The 27,491-nt window shown below is 44.1% G+C and overlaps 1 protein-coding gene across 4 annotated transcripts in view; it reads left to right on the top strand.

Annotated features, from left to right (window-relative positions):
• The window catches only part of SLMAP (sarcolemma associated protein), a 118,275-nt gene that overhangs the window by 31,229 nt on the left and 59,555 nt on the right, over positions 1 to 27,491 (top strand). For all 4 annotated transcript variants that reach the window (XM_066596569.1, XM_066596570.1, XM_066596573.1 and 1 more), the window contains exons 2-3: positions 13,995 to 14,142; positions 14,890 to 14,962. In XM_066596569.1, the coding sequence (XP_066452666.1) occupies positions 13,995 to 14,142; positions 14,890 to 14,962 (221 nt within the window). The remainder of the gene's footprint in view (positions 1 to 13,994; positions 14,143 to 14,889; positions 14,963 to 27,491) is intronic.

The following is a 27,491-nucleotide window of genomic DNA, read 5'->3' on the forward strand; positions in this document are numbered from 1 at the left end:
GGGAGCGCTGCTTCCAGCACATCATTGCGGTAAGAGCCAGAAGTACAATAGGAAGCGGCGCTCCCACTGATTTCAATGGAAGTCTATTAATTTCCACCCTGACCATCCATGCAGATGACTGTTCCCGCAGGCTGTATAATCAGCTAATCGGCGAAGATCTCGAATGGTTGACTCTTGACGATCAGCCGAGGATACCTCATCAGTTGTAAAAGCCAAGAATACCCCTTTAAGTAGTACTATATAAAACAATGTATACAAATTCGGTATTGACGTAACCCTACTGACCCGCAGAATAAAGATATCCTTTTCAATGCATCATAAACAGCGTAAAAACAAGTCCTGTCCATAAAATACTGCATGCAGGTGGTTCTTCATTCGTTCCACCTAGAGGCCTTTCTTCCAATACATTATATGCTGGATTGTTGGCCACTATGTAGTCATGTCGCAGTTTGTTTGCCACAATTTTGCTCTTCGTGTAGCAATAAAACCAATTTAGCCATAATTTATCATTTTAAGACCTTGTCTCATCATAGACAACCGCTTCCATATGGGAGTCATGGGTGTGACTCCTGAGACCACCGGTGAGGCGGACACTTCCCACGCTGCAGAAGAAATGATTAGAATGGCGGTCATTTAGGCAAATGGATAATATATGGATGAGCCAAGTCCACCAGTGCTAAGGGCCGTATGTTCTTGCTCATGGAGGAAGACCCCTCTCTATCCTTAGGGTTTAATAGGACACATGGGAAGGGGTTGTCCCAGTAGCAGACCCCCTGTTTTGAGGTTTTTGTTTTTTGTTTTTTTTTAAATCCTACTTGAGTCTTATTGCCTTATCTGAGGGTTCCCATCAGTCATCTGTGTGATGATCTCCTGATGGGTTATTGAATACTTTCAGTCCAGATACAATGGGACATGAATTAATAATGATCAAATATGTGCTAGGTGTCCTCTTGATTCCCTCCCCGTTTCTACCACAAACTGTTGTGGGGTTTTGCTAATATTTCAGTCTTGTTTGTTGCAGGAATGGCTTTTATTCCACAGAAAGTAATAATGAGCTTTTAGTCTCTGAAGGTCATTTAGTGGAAAGTGTTCACTTGTCAGCCTTTTCAGGACACCGTGGAGTGATCAGAGGAGCCAGGTGACGACCTAATGTAGCCCGACCCGAGCCAGCTAGGCACTACAGTATATACCAGGCGCCAAAGCCGCTTCAGGGTTAATGGGATTCCTTTTAACCTGACAGCGTTCGAGTAATTCAATACTAGGAACTGTTCTGTGTGCGTGTATTTCCCAAACCTGTTTCCCTGGAACCTTGGCGTTCTTGTAACCTTATCATGGGTTCCCCTCAGAGGAGGACAAGGACGAGCTTTTCAGAAAGGATGGCAATCTACCGTAATTTCTGCCCGAACCGTGACACTTCTGTGGCGACACGGAGGCGAGCAACCTAGTGGTAAATAATGTGGTAGAACCGATACTGTGGAATACACACTTTATTAGATACCCCCGTCTACTAGCACTCTAGACTTCATTGGGCTTGTAGAACCGCAGCAGGTCATCATGAGATTAATTCCTCTAGGCCCTAAAATCATCCTGCAGGAATATTGGTATATGCCAAGGGGAAGCTTCCTGTAGTTGCTGCAAATTAGATGGAGGTACTATTGGCCCAGTGCAACAGAGATCTGGATTTATCTGACCAGGTGATGCCTTCCACTGCTCGGTCATCCAATTTTTGTGCTTCTGCCTCCCAGAGTCTTCGCTTTCAATTTCTTAGAAGGCAGTGGCACAACTGGCCATCTGCTGCTATAGCTCATCTGGGCTAACGAACGAGGAGTTGTGTATTTGGACATGTTAGTTGAGCACCAGTGTTGTCTGTCTGCAAGTTGCTTGACTGTGCAGCACCTCTTAATCAGAACATGCTTGACATCCTTCCCAGATCCCTTTAATCATAATATAATAATCTTTATTTGTATAGCGCCAACTTATTCCGCAGCGCTTATTCTGTTTACGCCAACAGAAACCCCTTTCATTGGATGTTTTTCCTCAGTCTCACCATTTTTGGTATGCTCAACACCTTTGTACGAGGAAACGACAGAAGATTTGCCGTTTTTAACTCTTCTTCGCTACAATAGATTGCGGTAAGGTTGACCAGGCCTCATTAGGAGGTCCTCAGATGGCTCCATCCTCTATTCTAATGTGGATTTACAATGAAAGTGATCCATGGAAAACGTAGACTCTTGTTTTTATGTATATTCTGGGATCATGTGATTGATTTCCATTAGGCTGCTTCCACAAGGGTGACACGATATTGCCGTGAGAAAATCACAGCCATATTGTATCTGTTCTGTGCAATATCGCTGTGTTTTCTCAAGGCAATATCTGGATTTTGTGTTGCTACAAAGTCGCACAACTTTGTAGCACCATGTGCGAGGATTTTTTGGGGGGGTTGTGGGGATGGGTGGGAGTGGGCTTGAAATAGAAGCCCTACCCTGAAAATAAGCCCTAGCTGCCTAAAAAAAGGTAGTGGTTTTTTTTTTTGCTATTTTTTCTAAGAGGCACTGTCTGGCTCCTCCAATCAAAACCTGCGCTTGATGAACCAATCACAGCCAGTCCATTAATTCACTCATTGAATGGCTGTGATTGTTTAATTGAGCGCTGGCTCTGATTGGCTGAGCTACGGCGCTCAAGAACCAATCACAGCCAGCCTTTCCTGGAGGCCGAGATTTTTATTCTCCAATCCAGGAAGGGCTAGTAGGCTAAAGACAAGTGCCAGAGGTGAAGAGCAGATGCGCGCCTCAGATGACAGCGCCACTTAGGTGATATATTTTTTAGGCCTTTTTACAGTAGGATTTCCTTTTATAAAAGTTGCATCACGTGAAAACTGCATTTTCATATATTGCAACAGAAAGGAAGGCTCCATAGGGAAACTTGGGCTACAAAATATCGCAGATTGTGGCTGTAAAGAGCATGCTGTGAGTTTGTAGTCTTTCTAATGCCGCAGGCTACAAAACATTACTCGTGTGGAAGAACCCACAGGAAATCATAGGCTCTGCATATATGTAGCACTGTCGCATCACTATAAAATCACCCATGGGGAAGCTCAAACTGTGAGCGGGCCGGTGACTCCAATAAAGTGGGCATTCAGGGTATGTTGCCCACGCCAAGAGTAAGAGCTCCCCAAAAGTAGAAGAGATTTTGTAGGGTTTCTTCCGTGTAAATGTTTGGCAGTCACGGTTTCACAGTCGTGGGAGGTCGATGTCAACACCCAGCAGTTTCAGTGTATAACCGGTTATAATTTGTTGAGCAGAACCTGCGTGTTACACATTCACCAGCGCAGTGCATTATAATCTACATGGAGTCGGGGACAGGAATGTGCTCAGTCATTGTCACGCTGCCAGTAATAACCAGCGGAGATGAGTTCCCAGGTCATGTTGGAGCTGTGAGGAGCGGCACTAGCTAGACCTCGCTTTTTATGTTTGTACTTGTTGCAGTACAACATGTTTTATGCCATTGTCATACTTGTGTTCAAAGCTTCTTGACTCAAAGGTTTAACCGCTCCAGGAACCGATTTTGATGGCCTGATAATGAGATCATTCATAGACACCAATTGAAAACAACCTAAAATGTCAGTGCGTGTAGCAAATTTCAAGGCACATTAGCTTCCAGGATTTATTTGGCCCTGGTTTATCATGATATTTGGTTGTGTTTACTATGCATTTCATACTTTTGGATTAATTTTGATTTGATCCTTGTTTTCTGGAACAATATAAATTCATGTGCAACAAAAAACAAATATGAAGGTGCACATCAGACATGGCTGTGACAATTACAGAAATGCATGCTCTAGCACTTGTATAGATTCTGTATCTGAATAAACTTGCGCAATTGTATATACTAACTGCATTAAAATGCAAGGTAGTTGGCATTTATTTGGATCAAGACATGTGGGCCCATGCACTATGTCCCGTTGAACCTTATTTGATGGATTCCCAGTTCTAAAGGACAAAAAGCCTCCAGCACTTCAAGTGCCAGGACGTGATTTGTAAGGCTGGGTTCACACATGATGGATTTGCTGCGGAAATTCTGTGCGGAATTTATGCGGCAAATCCGCCTGCCGCTCCTAAGCCCGGGATTAGACAGCCATGTGGACCAGATTTTGCAAAAACCTCGTGCACACAAGGCGGCCAAGCTGGGCAGAACTGGCGATGCGGCGCGGAATTGACAGCTGCAGCATGTTTAATTCTTATTTCTTTTTTTTTCCCCTGTTGCGGCCAGACTCCTCTCTATGGTGAGTGAAAGCTGCAATGCTGGAGGCCGAACCACTCCAAAATCCACGGCAAAGTGCCACGGATTTTAAAGCTGTGGCTCTCCCACGGAAATCACATGGCTTTTCGGTGTGGCCAAGCTTCTGGATTTCTGTCCTGTGGGAACCCAGCCTTAGTGCATTTGTTGTAACCATAGCACATTTAGTTTGGCGTTCGTGCAAACTGTTTTTTTTTGTTTCTGCTTGTGCATTGGTGGAGTGGTTGTCTTCACCTTTATTGTGCACTTCATTCTCCCATCTCCCCCAGTTGTTTTGATGAAAGTATATAGCCAGGTATTCAACTTTGATTCATTTGGAGGCTCTTAGCCCAAAGTGAGGTGTCTTTAGAGCTTAGGAACCCATCCAGTAAGATTTGCCTGGACATTGCAGATGGGCCACCATGTTTTGATCAGAATAAAGTAAGGGACTGAGTGATGCTTCCTCGTGGACAAGCATGAACTTAAAAATACTCTGACTTGGTTTACATTACCTGAAAAAATCTCTATTTTTTTCTTAGGATTGGTTGGACATGGCCTTCTGCTGAGTGAACGCCTTTTTAGTGTTTTCCGTACATTCTTTTAAAGGCGTTAGTAGGAGCTTCAAGATTGATAACTTGGCCTTGGGGTAGGCCATAAGTATTTGATTGGGGTCCAACTTTCATCAGTGTTGCCCTGCTTCTTTTTTTTTTTTAAAGGACTGTTTCACCTTAGCTCACTACAGCTCGTCCTATTCAAACTGCTAATGGGGGGACCCCCACTATCTAATACCGCTGATCTTTTACATGTGAGTTGTGAAGCGACGTCTCTATGGACTATAACCGTTATCTCCTAGACCTCTGCGTTCTCTATACACACACCTATAAATAGCCTCCACATTTAGCAGGTGTTACACTTCTTCTTTTTGGACACCACTTTCGTGCACAATCATGTAATCCCTCCTTGTTTTTGTCTCGTGAACAAAGGCTTACCAACGTTGCATACTAGAATTTTTTCAAAATCTACGCCCTGTGCAGTTAGGGCCAAACCAGGGGCTCATTGTTGGCCAGGGCTAGTTTAAGGCCTCATGTCCACGGGGAAAATCGGGCCCGCTGCAGATTCTCCATGGAGAATCTGCAGCGGGTCCCTCCTGCCCCGCGGACATGAGCGCTGAAAATAGCAATAAATAAGAATAAACTCACCTCCCATCCGCTCCGTTTCTTCTCTTCGCTGCGGCGTCATCTTCTCTCGTCGCGGCCGGATCTTCTTTCTTCGGCTCGGCGGATGTGCATGATGACGTCGGTGACGTGCCCCGCGCATGCGCCGGGCCGAAGCAAAATGATCCGGCCGCGACTGAGAGAAGATGGCGCCGCGCCGAAGAGAAGAACCGGAGCGTGTGAGTAAAATATGATTTTTGTCTCCCGCGGATCCGGACGGCTTCCATAGGCTTCAATAGAAGCCCGCGGGAGCCGTCCCCGCGGGAGACCCGCATGAAAATGGAGCATGGTCCAGATTTTTCCATGCTCCATTTTTTTTTTAAAATCACTTTTATTGACCATCCGCGGGTATTTATCTACCCCGCGGGTGCTCAATGCATCCCTATGGGGTGCGGATCCGCGCGCGGGAGAAGAGTTAAAATCCGCTGCGGATTTTAATTCTTATTTTGCCCGTGGACATGAAGCCTTACTCCTGATTTACATTATAGCTAGTCTTAAGATGGCGATAGCATTTAGAGAGAGGTCATCCATACCTTGGGGAAGGCAATGGCAAACCACCCCACAAAAACAGTCTGCCAAGAAAATGTCACGATGTGACGTCGCCCTAGGAGTCTGTTACGACTCGATGCTTGCACCGGGGGACTTTACTCACCATCCATACCTGCAGATTTCAGGATCAGCTGGCTATTTATGGTCGTCTCTTGACTCCTCCAAAGGCAGATGTCTGGATCAAAAGCATTGGCCATGTTGGTTTTTAATATGCCCAATACTTTTGTTAGGGCAGGAAATAAGCTGCTGCCAGAGGTGTCTGGTCAGTGATTTTATACCCCTCTCTCCATTTATTATAAGGTAAAAATAGTTAAATCCTTATATTTACATATTTGTTTTAACTGGAAGCCTCATCCTTCCTCGCCTGTCTGGGCAGTTGTCAAGAGACAGGACGAACTTAGAAAGTTGAAATCTGTACGTCTTCCTTTCCTGATTTAATCCTGACGTTATATAGTTGCCATGCAAATTAAGTGGGCAGTAAACCAAGAAAGCTGTGTGTGGGGAGGTAGCTCGCATTTAGCTACTTGACAATCCGTTCCACTTGCTACAAACTCCGAAAACAACTCGCGTTGGTCAACAACATTTTCGGCCAAAGAAGGGCTTGTGTTGAGCTAAAGAGAACAGTTTAGCTTGCCATCGTTAAAGGAACTCATCAAGTACTTAACTGCTTTCACTGAGATTTCAGCTGTCACTTTATGGGATAATGTGCAGTGTTTTTTAAGAACTTACGGCTTATTCCTGCAGCGCCCTGCTAGCCCCATCCAACCTCTGTGATTGACAGTTTTCTTAGTATGCAGTGTAGAAAACTGCCAATCAGGGCAGGTGGGCGGGGTCAGTAGTGCTTTATGAATAAACTGGACTTACCTCCTGCTGGCAGCTGCAGGAACGAGCTGTAAGTTCTTAAAAGCACATTAAAAGCTGCACATTACGTGAAATCTGTGTGTGTCACTACTTCATGCTGAGTGTTAGTGAGGCCACCATAAAGTACCTGACCTGTTCCCTTTAATGGATGGGGCAAGAAGGTAAGTCTGTGTCTATGAACATACAGGTATGGCTCTTCCTTATGTATTCCGTGTACTATTAGAAATGTTTTTTGGGTCGGACTAAAAGGGGAATACACTGCCTATGTATTTACTTTAGGGAGTTTTAATGAAAAATGACTCTTCCTTCATCTCCCTGATGGCTCCTCAAATCAAAGGTTTTGTGTCCGAGTCTTCCTCGCTAAAGCTTACAGTTGTAGGTGTCGGGTTTTCCTCTAGGTGTCATTTTTTTATTTATTACTTACTGGATTTCCTTTTAATCCGGATTGTTGGCAAGTTGTATGAGGAAATGTTACCTGATGCACAAAAGCTAAATAAATAGCAAGCTGACCTTTCATGGTTACTCTGACTTGACTTATTGTTAAACTGAAATTGAATCAGCTAATTAATTCTATCATTTCTAGAAGTTCAGGATTTCCATCACATCAATTTTGCAGTCATCCAAGAAAAAGGGAAAAAAAACCCCAAAAGATTGTTCCAATATGTTGGAGCCCTTATCAGGTGATGGTACGGACATCGTGGCTGCGCTTTCGTACATATAGTGGAACGAGACACAGGCTGTATGAAGCCATTTTTATTTCACGTATCTAGCCTTTTCAGCAGAGTCATAACGCAACTAATTGATGATTAGCGGGGGGGGGGGGGGGGGCGTTCTTGGTCTGTGTAAGTTCAGATTATCTTTTATTTATCCAAAGTTCTCAGGTGGTTTATTTGTATATTTATTTTTTTTTCCTTTTTGGTTTGTTTTTTAATGGTTTTGTGTGCATCTCAGTGTAAGGCCGAATGCACGCGGCCCGGTCGGATTCCACATGCAAGATCCGACTCGGTGCCAGGATAGTGACCCCTGCTGACCTGTCTGGTAATTTCTGGTCTGTGTTGCGGATGTGCCGGCGCACATGCACAGTACAGATGACACTGCGCTGTCGCTAGGTGATGACGCGGATTCCGTAGCCCCTTCAGTGATAGCTGCTGACAGACCGCAGATTGGACGGCTTCCATTGACTTCAATGGAAATTGTCTGCGTGGAATCTGCGCCGAAATAGAACATGCTACGATTTTCCCTCCGCAAGCGGAAAATCGCAAGTGGTTTCCGCAAGCGGACAGGGAACAGCGGTTTTTGTATAGCATGTTTATGGGCAGTATTTCCTCCGTTCCCGCTCCGGATTCCACAATGCAAATATGCCAGTGTGCATTGGGCCTAAGGGCACACTCGGGTGTATGGGGGCTGTGTATTAGGGCTTATTTACACCTCAGTATTCTTCATTAGCATTTTCTAAGTTAGAACCAGGAGTGGAACGTACAGAGAGAAAGTATAATGAAAAGATCTGCATTTCCTCTGTATTTTGGACCCGCTCCTGGTTTTGGCTTACACAATGTGATGAAAAATATTGACGTGTAAATTTGCCCTTATACACACTTTTCACGCTCCTAGAAAACCCGGCCATCCAAAAACATCAGCATCAGCGCATTAGGACTTAGACTGGAGCAAGCGCTGGCTGTCTCCCTTCTGCAACGAATATAGTTAGCTCTCCGGACAACATGCAGCAAACAATTAAAAAGAATAAAGGATTCCAAGGGAATGGGACATTTGTGAAAGGGGCATGTAAGCGGTGCGTGGTTTATTTTCATGTTTATAGCACACAGGAAAGAGATACCCGAGATGGGAACACCCCTTTAAAACGACCATCCAGTCAGGATCTCAAAATTGATATGCAGGTCAGTGCCTACAGGTGAGGATGACCTTCCCCCCCCCCCCCCCCCCCCCCCCTCTGTTCCTGCTCTTTTTGCTGCTCTTTCGCTCATTTCCATCTGGACAGAGCTGTGACTAGAGTTTAGGTAAAGTGCCTATGCTGAAGTAGTCTAGGACACACCTCCTATCTCATCATAGGTTTAGGCTGCAGCAGGGGCAGGTGGTGTTTCTCCCTGAACCAATGATGAGACTGTGGGTACCCTAGACTACTTTAGAATTAGACACTGTCCTGATAGAGAGCAGCTTAAAAGCAGGTAAGGAGCAAAAAGAGCAGTTATAATCCCCCTCTGTAGTTATGGACTTGCAAATCAATTTTCAGCCCTTTAAGGAGTGTAGTGGTGATACCAAGTTTTTAGTACAGGGTTTTTTATGTTTTTTTTTTTTTTTTTTTTTTTTTTTTTTTAATTTAGGCAAAAATGCTATGTTTTTGCTGCAGTTCTGACATGTCATATGACTGCAACTTGTGAATAAAACCACAGATTCACCTCGGGGCAATACAAATTCTAGCTGCTGTTCTTCATTGTATATTTGGTAAGCAGGATGATGTGCGGCGGTAGATTCTCTTTGGGACATACGGGTGTTTACACTGGTGTTCTTGGGGGGGGCCACACAATCTGAATGAGGTTGTCCCAATCCTAAAATGCTGTTATCTGCGGCCTGGTATTATACTACTATATATTATACATAGTAGTATCACGTGTAGTATAATATATTAGTAGTATCATGTGTAGTATAATACATAGTAGTATCACGTGTAGTATTATACTACACATGATACTATGCATTATACTACATGTGATACTACGAATATATTTAGCTGCGTTAGTACTGATAAAGTTCGGGGAAAGTTTAGAAGTTTCTCTCAGCTGCTTCCTGAAGGAAGGCTTGTCGGCTCGGTAACTGCTGTTCTCCCCGCTCTGCGCTCCTTTGGCTTTGTCTTTGTATCCTGGTAGAAAGTCCTCAAGTGACATCTGACCTACATCAGCGTTCTGGTGTAATGTTGTGCGCGGTGCCAGCAGCCTGCTGTGCCCGCTCTCCTGTCTAACCTTTGTACCGATGCAATGCCCATATTATCTAGGGGGGATCTGGCTTTGTGATTACAAAGAGCAAAACATTACCACAATTTAATGTCATGGTCTCATTACTGACTGAAGGAAAAACATTTATGGGAGAAGAAAAAATGCAATTTTTCAAAAACCTCATATTCGTTTGTTTTGCATGTAGTTTTTAAAAACTACATGCAGTTTTTGGTTATGGTTCAAAAACGTAGCAAAAAAAAAGACAAACAGCCTAAGGATAGTCCTGTGCTACATTAATGGCATTTAGCTCTGCAGTGAACTGCTGCGCTCACATGTCGCCGGTTTTGCTCCTGATTCTCACAAAAATCTGCAGCAGATTTTGTTTAAGAGCAATATCTGTGTCCAAATTTGCAACATTTGAGCTGATTTAATCCTTTCCATTGAAGAGGGAATATCTGCTGTGGGTCCATGTCAAAATCCGTACGAATTCCCGCTGTGTGTTAAAAGGGCTTTTCGAAATTCAAAAAGTGGATACTGCACCATAAGCTGAAATACTAGTCACAACCGATGAACAAGAGTGGGGAGGGGGATAAAAAGCTGCTTTTTTTTTTTCCACTAATCTCATGACTTTTTTTTTTTTTTCCAGAACGTGGGTGCGGCTAAAAGATTTTTCCAGTTGTAAACTATCGACGGCTTATTTTTTGGACGGTTTGCCGCCTGGGATCCCCACTTCTCAACTGTTTGCTGTGGCGATGTATTCTTGAACTGAGCTGTTTTCTGCAGGGAGGAGACGGCTCCATTCTCACTGCAGTGGCCAGACTTGATAATACAGGTAAAGTTCCTTTTAAATGGGAACTGTAATACCAAGGCTGGCCACTGCAGCTGCAACAGAGCTGTCTGCTTCCTGCACAAATTGGCTTGGTGCATAAGTCCTGGCAAACAGCTGGTACAAGGCAGCAGAACCTCGCTGATCTACTTATGGCCTAGCCTCTGCATAGGCTTGCAGTAATTTATAACAGGGCATACATTTAAGTTTTATAGTCATAGGGTTTCCAAGTCCCATCTCAGGCAGCCATGTCTGGGGCATGTACAGCCTTGAAGTGGTGTTGAGAATTCATTTTAAATATCCATTCTAGAGCGCTGTAAACGCAAAATGGACTTAAATACATTAGGTATGATAAAGAGTGCTGCAAAAATAAATGGAGTTACAAGTGGATACAGACTATAATACAAACTATGCAAAGCAGTATATAGATGTTGATGCATATCTAGTTCTGCAATGCAAATTGGAGATGGAGCAATGCTTCTGCAGCGCCACCTATTGGAAGGTGTAGCTTCGTTACAAGTCACTGTCTTCATCATTGACCTTTAGGGAAACCACCTTCCAATAGGGGGTGCTGCAGGGGCATTGTACCATCTCCCATTTGCATGTTAAGTTTTCCAGGGAAGCATTGCAAGGCTTATAAGTCTCCCTGTGCCTACTTGGCACCCTCCACAAGGTGAAACGCTACCTCTGCCAACCCTACTATTCTGGTAAAATAATGTAGGGCGAAATTATTAACTCCGTTGTGCCAAATGTCATAATTTTCTGCTGCTTTTTTTTGTACAGAAAGAATTGAGATTTCTTGCGGTTTTACTCCACATCTGCAAACTTTTTGAATCGTGCCTGTGGCTTAGCGGGATGGGGTGTGAATATACCAGCCCAAAAGATTTAACAATTTGTACCAGAAACTGTTTTAAATTAGGACCGTAATCTATGCCAGCTCAGAGCTGGCGTACATTCATTTTTTTTATTTACATTTTTGGCACAGCATGTGCCAGATGTTTTAGGAGGCATGTCCCTCTTAATACATTTGGTGTAATATCAGCTAGGTTCATATAACGACTGGCGCACGAAACATGAATCTTAAAGCCGTTTTCCAAATTATTGATTTTTATATAGTTTTGGGCTCCCTGTGCCTTAAACTACATAAAATCAATATAATCCCCATGGTCCAGACCACTGCTTAGGTGGCATTTACCACCAATTTCAGATAACCCCTTTAATTCCACAATGCTTAGTCCAGGAGAATTTTTTTTCCTTTTTTTAGGTATCACCCATATTTTCCTTTTTATTAATTAAAACCAAATGGTGAAAGTTTTTTTCTTTTCTTCCCATTGTACATGACTATGCAGGTGGCCGTCTTGAGCTACAGTTAACAGAATTTACAGAGCTACTTTACAGCTCATGCACATATTGGATGTTGGCGGCATGCTCTATGTCCTGTGCAGAGGTAATTGTGCAGGGGAGGGGAGGAGGTGAGCTATGACCATCGCCTATTGTGAATGGCAGATCCCATGTTAGCGCTATATAGTTGTTAACTTTCACTGTAATCCTGCCTGTGATGATATGACTGCTCTCCAGAACAGGTAATGTCAGACTGTTTTTAGTTTTAAGGCTAATGTCCACGGATGGATTATCACTGCGGAATTTCCGCATCAATGTCCGTCCATAGCATGCTATGTTAAATGATTCTACCCTTGCCCATGAGCGAAAATCAACAGCAATTTTCCGCTTGCAGGTAGAATCGCAGCATGTTCTATTCTGTGCGGAAAAACGGACCGGCAGCTTCCATTGCAGTCAATAGAAGCCGTCCGTCCAACGATACTTGCGTGTGAGCACAGCGGAATTATCGCGAGAATCTGCATCACTGCCCAGCGCATGCACGCCGGACAGGACACTGTGGATCCGGAGAGGTGAGTATGGGGTCTCTGCAGGGTGCCGGGCCTGATTCTGCTGCGATATTTCGCAGGCAGAATCCGACCCAGCTGTGGGCACGAGCCCTTAGTGGTCGGCGTGAGAACAATAGTTGCTAAAAAAAAAAAAAAAATTACGTAAAGATTGTAGCTTAAAAATAAAAAAAAAATTTTCTTAAATTCTTACAAATTGATTGCTTTCTAGAACAGGTCTCTTTCTGGTCATTTAATAACTTGTTTAGTCTCAAGACTGAAGAGACTGATAAATTTCCTTTTTGAGCACGTAACGCTCCGTCTTGTCCTCCTCCTAGGGGGTGTTCTGGCAGACTGACTAATATTAGCGTTGTACCTCTTTATTCCAAGTTCTGAGCTCTTCAGTCTATATTTAAGTAGCTTCTTTTAGAGCCTATAGAATTGCTCATCAAGCACAAGAGGAAGGCCGGCTGAGGAGAGCGCTGAGACGTTAAATTACATGCAATTAGTAATCCCGCCTGATGCAACCCAGACTAATGAAGGGTTGGTTAGCCCTTTGTTTCTGTAGAGCTTTCGTCCTACGCCTGCTGGCAGGATGTACAAGTGAAGGACGGCGCGGTAAGTTTTTTTTTGGTAGTTCAGATAGTTAACCGAATCGCGGGGACATAAATCAGTAGCCTTCACAGAACCAGATCTAAACATCCCAAACGCGGAAATATCCGACCATGTACTGAGCCGTGGGATCTGTAAGCAAATGTCATTTGGTCTGTTGATATATTTTCTCAATGTTATAGGTAAAGCTTCGCTCTATTTCCTCTGACAAAGCCATCAATATATTATATATCGTGTTCTTGCGCCAGTTAGAATGGTTTCACATTTGAGTCTGAACCGGCCAGAGGTTCCATCACAGATATGACTGAAAATACCGGAAGGAGAAGCGCTGCGTGCGATGTCTTGTTTTCTGTCAAGAAGCCGGTCAGTTGGGCGGACCCATTATAATCAATGGGGTCTGCCCACTGCTGTTCCGTTCTGTCCCAGAGACGGAACTGTTCAGCTGCTGGGGTTCCCCTTTCCTGCTCCCTGATCGTAGCAGGTATGCAGAATCCCCAGTGTCGGTGTGAAAGCGCCCTTTATTTTTGCAGGAATGACATGGTGGTTTGCACAAATTGCCAACATCACAATGAAAATGAATTTTTTTTATACACTACATAAATGTTTGCTTTCAGTTTCCCTCCGGAGGGGGCGCTAGTATAGAAGAGCCTTATATTATTCTAATCTGTAACATAAACTATCCCTGCAAATGATTGCGGATGATGAACAATGAGGGTATGCTCACACTTGGAGGATGGGTTACGGATCTCTTGCAGCATTTTTTTTTTTTTGCACATCATATATCGCTCTTGCCATTTTCCTTATCAATGTCTTTATTTTCTTACAGTTCTACCTTCAAGACACTAAGAGTAGTAATGGTACCTTCATAAACAGCCAGAGGTTGAGTCGGGGGTCCGAGGAGAGCCCACCATGTGAAATCCTATCGGGGGACATCATTCAGTTTGGGGTTGATGTAACAGAAAACACCAGGAAAGGTATGTGACGCCCCTCATAGAGTTGGATGTGTAGTATATTCATGATCCTTTAAGGGTTTTTCACGCGGGGTGGATTATCTGCAGTGGAAATATTCGCAGCAGAATCTAGATGTTTGCTGCGGGTCAATTTAAAAAGTGGATCTGCTGCAAAATCCTCAGTGAAAAATGTGCTGCAGATTTTTATGCAGATCCGCACCAAAATCTACCGCTCGTAAACGCACCGATACGGTTAACGAAACGAAAATTTCCAAACTGTATCCTTGTGGTCTGGTTGGAGAGTCCACAGTAAATGTAGAGGTGCAGCGGTTTAACCCCGCATCATCTTTTACAATCCCCTATGGTGACGCTTGGATATTCCTCGGATTGAGGGGGGTATAACTTTTTGTGCAATGTTTCTTAAGTCGCTGTCCCTGGAGGTTTGTGTTCTGCACTTGGAGATGATAGCTTGTCATATGTCCCCTCCAGGAGAACATGAGCCCTTACTACGGTGGATGTAATGGACACCGGTCAGCATCTGGCAGCGTATCAGCGGAGACCTGCCTGCACCTGCTCCGTATATAACGTTCCCCATGTCTTCTCATGGATTGTTTAGGGGCTGACTTGCACGCTATACAATGCTGATTGGTGATCCTCAAATAATTATTCCAGCCTTCTAGATTATAATTGTCTACCTGCTGGTCGTTAGTAGAATACGAGATTGTTGGAGTGATGTTACTTAGAAGTGTTTCTGTGTTTTCCTTCCCATAGTGACCCATGGTTGTATAGTCTCCACGGTAAAGCTGTTTTTGCCAGATGGATTAGAGGCACGACGACGATCAGAGTAAGTATCTTGGAAGTACTGTAATATATGCAATAACTTGTTTGCACAAGGGCCAGCCCATAACAAGAAAAGAAAAACTGAGTGGCTCTTGGCCAATTAGCTTTGCAAGGCATGTAGCTAGATTACAGAGCAGCTTTGGTGAATTAGTTTTCATTCTTCATTCAGTATATATAAGTTGGATAGTATTACTTTTAGTTAGTTATTCCGTTCTATCTGAAACTCTTGGTGAACCTTACCACACAAGCTCTTCAGTGGGGGACAGACACTCCTATCACAGTTACTGCTTATGGTTAGTGGCTCCTGAAACACAGTTAAAATAAAGGAGATAACTGCTCATCCTCTTGACTGTATAATTATGGTATGTGGCTTATTTAGGTGAATGTAGAATATAGATGGTAATGAGTGTCTTCCCTGCAGGCAGAGATGGTAAGGCTGTAGCTGCTCATGTGGTGATGCATCAGGGGATTAATGACACAGAATAGTGAAAGCAGGGAGAAATCTCGGCATTGAGATGGTGCCTGATAACTATCAGACAGGAGGCTGCACTGCATGGAAGTGGCTGCAATATACATACAGACCTCCAGAGTTTTATAGGTTATTAGGTGAAGGGGGTGCAGGCATGGAAAAATGTATTTTCACTGGAGTGGTCCTTTGGAGTGGTCCTTTAAAGTGGTTTTCTGGGACTTTTTTTTATATTGATGACATTTTCTTAGGGTAGTTCATCAATATCAAATCGTTTTGGTGCGACTTGGAGATGTTGGAGCTTGGGCCAGCGCTACGGCTATTTCATTGTATACCAGGTACAGCGTTGTATATTGCGGAGTGGCCGTGTCTGGTATTACAGCTCAGTCTCATTCACTTGACTAGGACTGAGCTGCCGAAAGACTGACCAATGAACGTTACATTACAGGTAGCAATCTGAGTGCTATGGCCTCTTCAAACAACTAATTAATGGAGTACCAGTAGTGGTGCCCCCAACAATTGGTGTTGATGAGCTATTAAACAGTTGGGTATTCAATATTTAAAGGGATATTCCCACCTTGGCTTTTCATGGCATAGATGAGAAACCCAGTGTCTCTGTTTCCGGCCACCTGTTAGAAGCAACGGAGCTCCTCAGTGCAGCACTCTTTACGTAGCTTTATTGAAGTGAATGGGAGCTATAGAAGAGTGTAGCACAGCACACTACACTGTTTCCTTAACGTGGGACTTAGGGAAACGGTGCAGCACGCCATACTACGCTGCTTCTGTAGCTCCCATTCACAATGAGAGCTACAGAGTTGGCGCTGGGTTGAAGCGCTCTGCTAATGTCTTGTTACCGGCTAGATGGCAGGTAACTATAGCAGCGGTTCCCCATTTTGGCTTTGGGTTGGGAATATCCTTTTTAAGTTCCCGATAACTCCTTTAAAGTAAGTGTGTCACCATTTCGCCTTGAACAGAGTGCAGTGTGCTGATCCTCTAATAGTAATGGTGACATTTCCTAACTATATTGGTCAGTAGGGGCCAACAGTGCAACAAAAGATTTTTTTCTTTCTTTCGGAAGTTCCAGGCAGAAAGAATTTTAGCTTAACCCTTTCCAATCCACTGTCTGACCTCTGAAGACATTATGATTTAAGGCTGCATAGCTTCGATGTTGGAAGACGTCCTTCGGGGTTCTCTTACTGTGTATTGCCAACCTCTCTGCTGTCGGAGCCTATCCAACGTGTCACCTCATGCAGTACTGGCTTTAGCCAGCAGATAGCGCTGTTGTATAACAGCAGAAAAAGAGTAAGCCTCCTAGGAAAACCAGGATACAAATTGGATTGAAAAGGGTTAACTTGACATAAATAGTGTTTTAACCATTCACTTGTCTAGTAGAATGAGGTTTCTCCCTGTCTGAGATGCCTCCAAGTCTAATTTACATGGGTGGTAGGAAAAATAAAGCTGAGTTACTGCAACAGAAAAGGTAAATCACGAATATTGGTTAGAGTAGCGTTTTTTGTGCCAAGAGCCCATTTCTCAAAGAATTTTTAATGAAGTAGTTCCAAAGCTACGAATACTGACCACTGTGAATAAAATGGCTCCGCTAACAATAAATTCTGCCTTAGTGTCTCATTTACTGCCGTGTCTCTCCTAATAGGGGTGCATTCACACTGCGTTTACAGTCTACGCCTGGCTTATGGGCCAGAAAAGTTCCTGGCATTTATGTCATGCATAGGCCAGCCATTCACCCAAAAGTGACCAGGACAGTTTCCCATGGGGCTCCGGCAGGCTGGCATACATTGTATTTTTTCTTTTTGTTTGTTCTTTTTTTTTTTTTTTTTTTGTTTAAACTTTTCTTTTTGTCTATCTTTGGTTTTGTGTCATTCATTGGCCTTTTTTGTCTGCTTTTTTTTTTTTTCTTTGGCATTTTCCCTTTTGTATTTTTGGGATTTCTTTTTGTTTGTCTTTGGCAGTATAGAGTTGTGTAACTCCAATATTTTGTGCAGAGGAATCCATAGGACATATGCCTCCAACATACACTGCAAATGCTGAGTAAATGCATCCTTGCTAGTACCAGTACCTTGACCATGTTGAAAGTGGGGAGGTGTGCCTAATAATTTCTGAAAGAGGCAGACTTTGCGGGCAGCACTGTATTCAGTGGACCAGTCCCACCTTCAGTGGCCTCCATTAAATTTGCAATCGCAGACCCTCACTTAAAAATGGCCAAAGTTGACTTGGATGCTGCTCACGGTTCACTTCCTTGGTATCGGAAGGAGTCCTGCAAGATGGTTAGGATACAAAATCACCTGATTTATGAGCTTCCTTCTGAGCTACGCGTACCATGAATTGAAGAGTTTGGTGCTGCTAGGTTTGTTGCTTGAAGAAAATGTTAAGATCCTTCAAGATGCTAAATTCTTGTATAAATTTGCTTCTATGTCTCTGCGGAATAATTTGTGTAAAGCCTTTCCAGGAACTGAATATTGATATGTTTGTCTTATCACATTTTCGGTAGTCGTATCTCGGTGTTTAATAGCAAACGTCCTACTGTAAATCCAACAGCCTTGACAGATTGGAAGCGAGATAACAGCACATGGTACTCGACACCTACATTCAGAATGATCCCAGCTTCCTCTTATGTCCTCCTTGTGATTTACACTACTGGTAGGAATTTCTACATTGGCGGTGTCGCCCGCAGGTCGCAATCTGAAGGCTCAAGGACTCTAGAACAGTCCTCAGCGTTTACTCCATCCTGGGATATATCAGGAATTGAGCGGTTTCTGCGTGTCAGTCACTAATGAGTTTTCTCCAGTTACTGTGTCTTCTGCGTCTTCCTCTCCCTTTTATAGGAAGGGACATTTGGGTGGGCTCACGTTAGTATCATTTACTGGGACCAAGCTTATGTTGAGAATTCCCATAGTTTCCTGCTTGCTTTCATTGCTAAGTACCTATCTACAGATTGGTGGGGTCAACGACTGAAGGGGGTGAGAATTCCCAAATAACCACCTTAACCACTTCAAGCCCGTATAACATAAATTTACATTGTGCAGTCATGCCGGGCATATGGAGTCCTCAGCTGTTTGTCACAGCTGACAGTTGTCGGCAACTGCCTCTGATCCAGTTCTGATCACAGCAGTTAACTGTTTAGATGCTGTGGTCAAAGTTGACCGTGCATCCAAACAGTCAGCCAGGGAAAGGGGGCGAACGACGGGGACTATTAAACTTACATCCCAGGCTTGGCGTGTCAGCTACTTTGAGCCTATAAGCTCAGCTTGTGTGGATATGACAACAAGCTTGTCTATTGACAAACATCAGAATTGTGAATGCACTTCTGGACTATATAGCACAGGCTGTAACTTTGCATCAGACCAATATAAATAATGTATTTGTAAAATAGATATAGAAGAGATTCACATATAAATTGTCAAGCTTATTCAACTGTGGATCCAGGATGTGCCAAATCATCATTTAGCAGGAGTTATTTGTAGTCTCCTCTATTTCAGAGAGGATATTCTACTCGTCTATTACGCACTTTCTTCTCTGCCAAGTTTATACACTGTTCAAAAAAATTAAGGGAACACCTAAGCCCCACATCGCATAATGTTCACTGCAGAGTCTGCAGACTCTTTCACCTCTGTTACTTGCTCGGTGTGAACCTCCTCCCATCTGAGAGTATGGTACGCCAATGACAGAGCTGCAAATTCCAGTGTTTTCTGCCGAATGCTGCACAGGTCTTACTACAGGATATCTGGCCCTCGTGGAGTCGCTGTATGACAGTTTGCTCAGTAGCCCATCGGAGGTCATTTTGTAAGGCTTTGGAAGTGCTCCTCCTTTTCCTCCAGTCTTAATGCTGGTTTGATTCCCTTCTCTGGCCCTGTCCAGCTCTCCTCGTGTAACAGCCCATGTCCTGGTATCTGCTTCATGCTATTGAGTCTTTACCAGGTACCACAACATACTTCTTGCAATGGCGCATATGGGTGTGCCATCCTGGAGGAGCAACCTGATTGGGCTGCAGGTAGCGCCTCATCCTACCAGTAATGACAATGACACTAGCAAAACTAGAGAAGAATCAAGAATGACAAGGGAGAAAGGACCTGTCTCGGTTCCATATTTGGGGATGTCTTGCTGTTGCCTCTCCATTGCACCAGTTGTCACTTTTATTTGCATGAAAGCAGGTGCAATCGATTCACAATTACTTCTGCTTCCTGTATTGGTTGGTAACACTAACGTTTAAGGCTGCTATTACACTAGCACTAGCTCGCATTTTTCCGACCATGTCCACACTGTACATGTGCTTGCTGGTGCAGCCCAACAATTGTCGGGGAAACGCTAGCATCTGCTGCTCGTGTAATAGCACCCTAAGACTTGGGGTTATCCTGCGATGTTTAAGGCTGCTATTACACAAGCTCATTCAATGGTCATGTAATAACACTAATTGTCGGGTGCGCTGCTGCTTGCAGGCTCAGCCCGGCAATTGTCGAGAGAGCACGACGTACAGGGCAGAAGTACTTTTACTAGTTGTAGAGTCTTTGAATACTATAAAACCCGTATCAGAGGCATTATGTCAGCTGATCCTTCCTTATCTCCGCTCTCAATCATAGCTGTGTTTATAGGAAAGTGACCTTCAATCCTATCAGCTGCTGTAGAGTGCATGAAGGGGGCAAATACTTCTGCATCTGGAAGATACCCTATGATTCCTATAATTGGAACGTGTGTTCAGTACACTTCATAATAAGGCCTTATTTACTCGCCTGTGTTTTCGGACTTTGTACTTTTTGCGCACGTCTGTATTACAATGTATGAGGCGATTTTCTGATGCACAGTTCTTCACAAGGACCAATGGTCAAAATCCACCTTCCATTAGAAAAAAATTGACATTTCCGTTCTTTGTGCTGAAACCATGTTGAGCTGCTGCACGCGGATTTGCAGCATGGATGGTATAAATCTGCACGCGGATTCACGGCAGAACTCTGAGCTTAGCCTGGCAGTTCTACCGCGGACTCATCTGTCAGATGCACATTGAAAGAATCGAACATGGTCGGCCTCATGACTGTTTTGAGGAAGAGAGCAGATTAGTTGTATAGTTGGATTTCTGGGCATCGCTGAAAGCTGTATATTGCTCTGCATTGGGTTGCTAATGTGTTGTGGGTTTTCTCTTTCCTGTTACGTTGTCAGATCTCTTTAAATAGCATCCCCACCTAATAACACACCAAACATTTACTCCTCAACGTTCCTGTTCTTAGACTGCTCAGGATTTCCCTTGTTACAGCAGCAGTGTGAGCTCTGGAGCTGCTCTTCCAGTTAGAGGGAAAATACTATTGATGACCCAAATAGTTGATCCGCTGGGGTCTGCCACTTGGGACCTCGACCGATCAGCTGATTGTGCGCCTACTGACAGCGCTGCAAATACACAGGGGTCGAAGTGGAAGCAGATGCTCTGACCCCTGTGTAGTGACCGGCACTTGTAATTGCAAGTGCCGGCCACCGCACAGGCTGGGAGTGTCTGCTTCCGCTCCCACCCCTGTGTATTTACAGCGCTGTCAGCGGGGCGCACAATCAGCTGATCAGATAAGGTCCCAGAGGGTGGACCCCAGCGGATCAACTATTTGCATCAACAATAGTTTTTTTCCAGAGAAAACTCATTTTAATTGTAGTCGCTACCACTAATTTTGAAGGCCTTTGGGCCACTTTGCTCGCCCTTAGTTTCTCCTACAGTTACACCCCTGGTTTTACTTGCATTAGTAAGCATGGTACCAACATAAAGTGCCATAGAGACCTTGGGTGCTAGCGGTGTAAGCTCCTGATCTCAGAGCTTCAGAAGCAGCAATAAAACATGGCAAGACCTGTACTTTTATTATCCGTTTTTATTTAGAGGCAAGACCTATAATTTACTGTGAGTACAGTAGTGTTGTAATGGTGCACACCTAGAGAAGGGAGAAGAAACTGCTGGGAACCTTCCAGAAATGTAAGAAAAAAACTTTGGGTGTCACAAACATACCTATACTTAAAGGGCTATTCCGGGGTGTGCGGGTTTTTTTATTCATAAATTCATTAATTATATCACTCCAGTATATATACAGTTTCTGTCTGAAACTCCCAGCCTCTTTATCCTGATGTGGTCATGTGATCTTCGTTCCTACCAGCTCAGATTTACCCGGAGTTGTGTATTCATTTTTGCATGATGCTTTTGTATGGATCTGCCTACATAGAGGACACAGACACTTCTATCACACAGCTCCTGTCACACAGATGTAATAGAGGAGATCACAGCTCATCCTCCTGACTGTATACTTATGGTCTGTAACTTATTTAGTTGAATTCAGAAGGTAATGATGATTAAACTGTCCCCCAGCAGGAAGAATGATATGGCCTCAGCTAATGCTTTGGATTGGATGTGAAACAAACTAAAAAGTCTCACTCTCAAGATGGTGGCTGATAAGCATCAGACAAGGTGCTACACTTCATGGAAGTGACTAGAACACCCAAGCAGTCAGGTGCGGGGCAGGGATGGAAAAAAAAGTGGTTTCACCGGAGAGGCCCTTTTAAGATATCGTCAAATTGTAAGCTGTTGGTGGCCTATCCTTGGTATAGTCTATCAATAATAGATCAATGGGGTCCATCAACTGGGACACCTGCTGATCAACAGTTTCCTGGGCAGGTACGCTTGTGCACTGAGCTTATTTTTGCAGGAAGCAGACACTACCGTTCCCGCTACAGTGGCCAAGCTTGGTATTACAGGCCATTTACTTCAATGGGAGCGTCTTCTGTGATTCCAATCCTGGCAACTGCAGAGAGAATGGAGCTGTCTGCTTCCTGCACAATTGCATCGGCCCACCAAACAGCTGAACACTGGTGTCCTGGAAAATGGATCCCACTAATCTACTGACGGTCTCCTCTGTGCAGGAAAATGAAGCGTACTGTGTATTTTTAATTTTTTGTGCACCATCGAAGTGTGCAGGTGAAATATGTGCTTGAAATCAACGGTTCTACACTCTACTTTCAAAATTTCATACGCAAATATGGTGGTGTCAATATGGCCTTAGCCTGTAATCTGCTATTAGGTTGCTGCAGCTTTAGGCTGGGGTTACATGGAACGTATTCCCGGCGGAAATCTTGCTACTTTGCCGCAGCGAAAAACCGCAAGATTTCCACTGGGAAAGCGCAGCTTCAAAACCCACAGCTTTTTCATTGCGGCCGGCGCTCCTATAGAGAAGAGCGCAGCTGCGACGGGGGGAAAAAAAAAAAGAGGAAGGGACATGCTGCAGCCGGGGAATCCGTGCCGACTTTGCCGCAACGGATTTACCGTCCTGTGTGGACAAGATTTTTGACAAATCTCGTACACACGGCTGGCTAACCCCGGGATTAGCAGCCACAGACGGATTTGCCGCAGCAGAATTCCGCTTGGAATTTCCACGGCAAATCCGCCCTTTGTGAACCCAGCCTTAGTGTGCAGTATTAGCAGCCTGTAGACCAGTACATAGTCGTCTATGCCTACATAGGGAACGTAGGAACCAAAACACACCATGGTATTCTTTATATAAATTGTTTGGTAATTTATTTGAATATCTTTTCTTGGAAAAGCAATGTATGGTGTACGGACAGCGTTGCATACGCCACCCATACAAAAGTGGTGTGCGGTGAAATAGAGCATGTTGCGTTTTTTCACGCACGTATCTACACACTAATGTGAATGGATCAATGAAAGTCCATGTACTTTCACTGACTCCGTGCATAGCATGTGCATTCTGCGTCAAAATCGCAGTCTTGTGAATAAGCCCTTAGTGGGAGCATTCCAGCACTGCGTATGTCAATGTGTACGTTCTTCACAAGGCTCAAACTTGGAGAGAGCCAAGGGAATAGTGGAATATTCTGTCCAAGATCTTAGTTTTTGCTGCTCTTCCTAGAGAAATTCTACAGTTTACTCCACGTTCACTTCTGCGCTTCTGCGTTCCCTTGTTTGTGCCCCCTCCTAGGAGTTGAAGTAGAAACTGCCTAACACAACATTTGACAAACTGCCCCAAGCAGCCCCCATTCACTATACTGCAGTTGAGCCGGCTTCCAGCACTTTGCCTGGCATTTTCAAAGGTGAATTGGCGCATCATGCTGCTCATTCATTTGGTACTTCATGTCAGATCTGCACCAGAGGCTCCAAACGTGGCCTTACAAGTATACTCTATATATTCTTCTATTATCTGATTTGGGATATTTGATGATCCACTGCTTGCCAGATGTCCGCTTACCACCAGAATAAAGTAATTCAACTCCAATGCCCCTTCACATGAGAGTAAGTGTATTTGCACCCTCGTGAGCGCTGCAAATTTGCCGAAGAGAACTTTTTTCTTTCGTGCACGTCGGCATATTTTACTGTACTTTTTGCGCCTGCAAGGCATGTTCATTTGCGCACGGCAAACAAAGACTCACCGATTGAAATGGCTAATTAGTTCCAGCTGTTTCTTTTTTCCAGCGGAATTACGCAGTATTTAACAAATCTGTTCTATGCGTATTGCGCACGTAAATTTTGCACATGTAAATGCGCCCGTGTGAAGCTGCCTAAGATCTATAGTGTGTCTACAAGTCTATTGTCTTCCAGTAAACTTGCATCTGGTAACTTCCTGCAGTTTGCAATGACCCTGTAAGATCAGCACTCGGTAGGTGCGGCCCGATGGCTTACGTAATGAATTCCATTCATAAACTTTTGTCTCTCTTCTCTAGCGCCCCTTAGTGGACTGTAACTTCTTTCTCTTCCTGTTTGCTAACAAAAGAAGTTGCTCATTTTTCAGTATTCATTATGCGTCCTGAATAAAGAAGATTCCAGCTGAAGCCACGTGCCGCAATATACAGTATTGCATCGTAAGGTATTACAGTGCAGCAATGAAAGATTCCTTTCTGTTTAGTAAAACACGAGTATAATCTACCAACAATCAAGTCTATCATTTCAGTTTAGCACTTGGTTCTCCTTGTAGTACATATTTTTATAAGCTCTGATGCGTGTTCACCTACACCGAATGACCACTTTTTTAGAGACATCAGCCCTTTCCTGCATGGAAATGAGACCCTTGACCCTGGAGTGCAGCAGGTTTTCCATGTATCAGTTTCAGTGTAAATCCACATTAGATGGGAAAATCTAGCAATCCGAAGAACTTCCTGTGAAGCCTGATCAGTACTAGACCAGCTGGGGCCAAGAGTTCATACACTGCCGACCTTGTGAGGTTTTCTTGTGCTGTGGTATGGATTATACACAGAGAATGGTGTAAACATCCAGTGCAAGGAGACTGTGCATGCAAACAACTTTTCAACGAAAGGGGTCAGAGGAGAATGTCAAGAATCTTTCTAAGGAACAGGCAGTGCACAGTAATGCACATTGTAGTCAGAATGTTGGTATTCCAACTAATGTGTCTGAACACAAAACTCGTGTCTTGGCAAAGATGGGCTGTAAAAGACGCCTATTTCCAGCGGCATCGCTGTCTGAGAGAAACGCAAAGGCAAGATTCCAGCAGGCAAAAAAGGGCAAAAATTGGATTACAGAGCAGTGGAAAAACATCGCCTGGTCAGATGAATCGAGATTTCTGTTGCACCATGCTGATGGGAGGTCAGAATTTGTTTTAAGCCGCATGAATCGATGAACCCTTCCTGTCAGCTGTTCGGAGCATCTCGGTTCATTCATCTGGTATGCAGCAACTGCACGAAGCACTTCTTTCCGCATGGGCCAATATTCCTACAGAACTATTTCCGCACCTGGTGGAATCGATACCGTAATGAATTGCTGCTTTTTTGAAGGCCCAAGGAGTTTCAGTGCGATACTAGAGGTCTCTAAATAAAGGGGCATATAGTAACATAGCATGCGTTCTCCCAAAAGTTGTCCTGATTTCTAGTCTCATTGCTAGCGCTGGTAAATTTTCCAAGTTTAAAATGACGCTAAATGTTCACACATCCTGTGCTTTTATTATAGCCAGTGTGGTAACTGCTATTTACATCGTCTGAAAGGACCTTTTCGTGCTGAAAAATCCCTCTAAAGTTCTGGCCTCTAGGGATTTCCCATCTTCCTAGCTTGCTGTTCACTACCTGCTCTTGATTGACAGGAGAATGTTGCAACAGGGCAGGGAGAGGGGGTGATTAAAGGCCCATTTAGACCCGACGCTTCTCGCTCAAAAATCGCTCTGTCTTTTGAGTGAGAATCGTTGGATGTAACTGCACTGACATTGTCCTGTTTTTGTTAACAAATCATTGATCGTTCTTTTTCAGCATTCTGAAAGCGAATGATCAGCCTTATCAGGAGTTCAGTGGGATACAGCTGATACTATTGTTTCAGCTGTATCCCGCTCAGTGAACACAAGCGAGGGATGAAGAACACAGCAGTTCAGCTGTGTTATTCATACTCCACACGGAGCGCACAGCTGTATACCAGCTGAGCGCTCTGTAAACAGCTGTGGTATGAAGAACACAGTGCTCCAGCTGTGTTCTCCTAACCCTGCTCGGAGCACTCAGCTGTACAACAGCTGAGCGCCTGGAGAAGAGAACAGCTGGATATAGAAGACAAGAGGCTCCGCTTGTCTTCTGCATACCCCGTTCGGAGATCGCAAAGTGATCGCTCAAAACTTGAGCGATCACCTTGCTAAATGCACACAAGAATTATCCCTCAAAAGACATCTTTTTAGCGATAATAGTCTAAACCAGGCTTAAATGTGCTTATTGAAATATATAGATAGCAGAGGGCGATGACGGAAGGAGAGCCTCGCACAGATGCTGCTGGTAAATTAATAGTACGTCATGGTGTTCAGTGTTCTAACCACAGAAATCACATCTGCAATGGTCACTCTTGCTGTACACCGTCCTACAACTTGACTCAGTGTGTGTGAGACGTTGAGAGCAAGATCTGCAGTTATTTGTGTACAGTCTATAGAACACAGCACAACTAGGCTCCTCCCACAAGTCCTGGGAGGATTGAAAATCTGATGTACACTCTGAAGAAGAGATATAAGTGATGCAAGGGTCAGAAATATTGCTGTTGTTCCTGTGTATACACGGCAGCTTATTCTGAAAAGTTATGTGAAACTTTACGTACACTTTAAGGGTATGTTCTCATGGAATGTCCGCAGAGGAAAACTCCGCTGCAATTTCTGCATCCAAAACAAAGTCAAAATCTGCACCATTGCGTGTCAGCAACAGATTTCACGACCTGATATCGCCCTCACAATGCTTCTTAAAAGCCCTGGATGCGAGGCGTTTTCACAGGGAAACTGCCTCACAGCATGGATGAAGGGATCTCCTCCTGCAGCTGTTACAGCCGCAGCAGTAGATAGCGATCTTCTCCCATTGCTTTCAGTGGGTCCGGTGGCAGTGCCGGCCCCATTGAAATCAATGGGAGAAGATTGCTGAAAGGGATTGTGATGTGCTCCCATTGGTTTCAATGGGGACGTCGCTGCTGCCACCGGCCCCATTGAAAGCAATAGGCAATATCGCCAAAAAGAACGTGCTGTGATTTCTTTTTCGCATCACAATGTGGAGCTATGCTGGAAAACATCGCAAATATGCATGAACCCATTCGAAAGAATGGGTTTCGTATTTGTGTGTCTCGCAGCGCACAAATCTTGCATGCTTTTATCGCCAGTGTGAACGCGCCCTAAGGCTACATTTATACGTAGCGGAAAATTCTGTGGCTAAATCCATCTGTGCGGAATTTGACTAGAAGTTCGCTGCATGCATAACGCAAAGAATTGGGAGGTGAAGGGTGGAGCGCTGCATCTGCAAAAATCAGCCGTGTATTTGCATCTGCGTTAGTCAAAATCCGGTATGGAATTTGACTTTCTTTTACAGGAATGCTGTGAATTTTGCCATGGAAAATCCGCAGCAATTCTACTGTGTGTGAACGTACCCAAATACTCCCTTTTCTGGGCAGCCCCCATCTAAAGGGGATATTACACCGGGGTAACAAGACTTCATTCACCTGCATTATCTACAGATTAAAAATCCAGCAAGTACTTGGGTTAATGTTCTGCTGGGAACCCTGAACATAGCATTAATGTAATGTGCACAAAGCTTACTGTCGGGATAACGGAATGCTATCACTCTCTAG

Source organism: Eleutherodactylus coqui, chromosome 3, assembly GCF_035609145.1.
Source record: "Eleutherodactylus coqui strain aEleCoq1 chromosome 3, aEleCoq1.hap1, whole genome shotgun sequence".
Taxonomy (NCBI): Eukaryota; Metazoa; Chordata; class Amphibia; order Anura; family Eleutherodactylidae; genus Eleutherodactylus; species Eleutherodactylus coqui.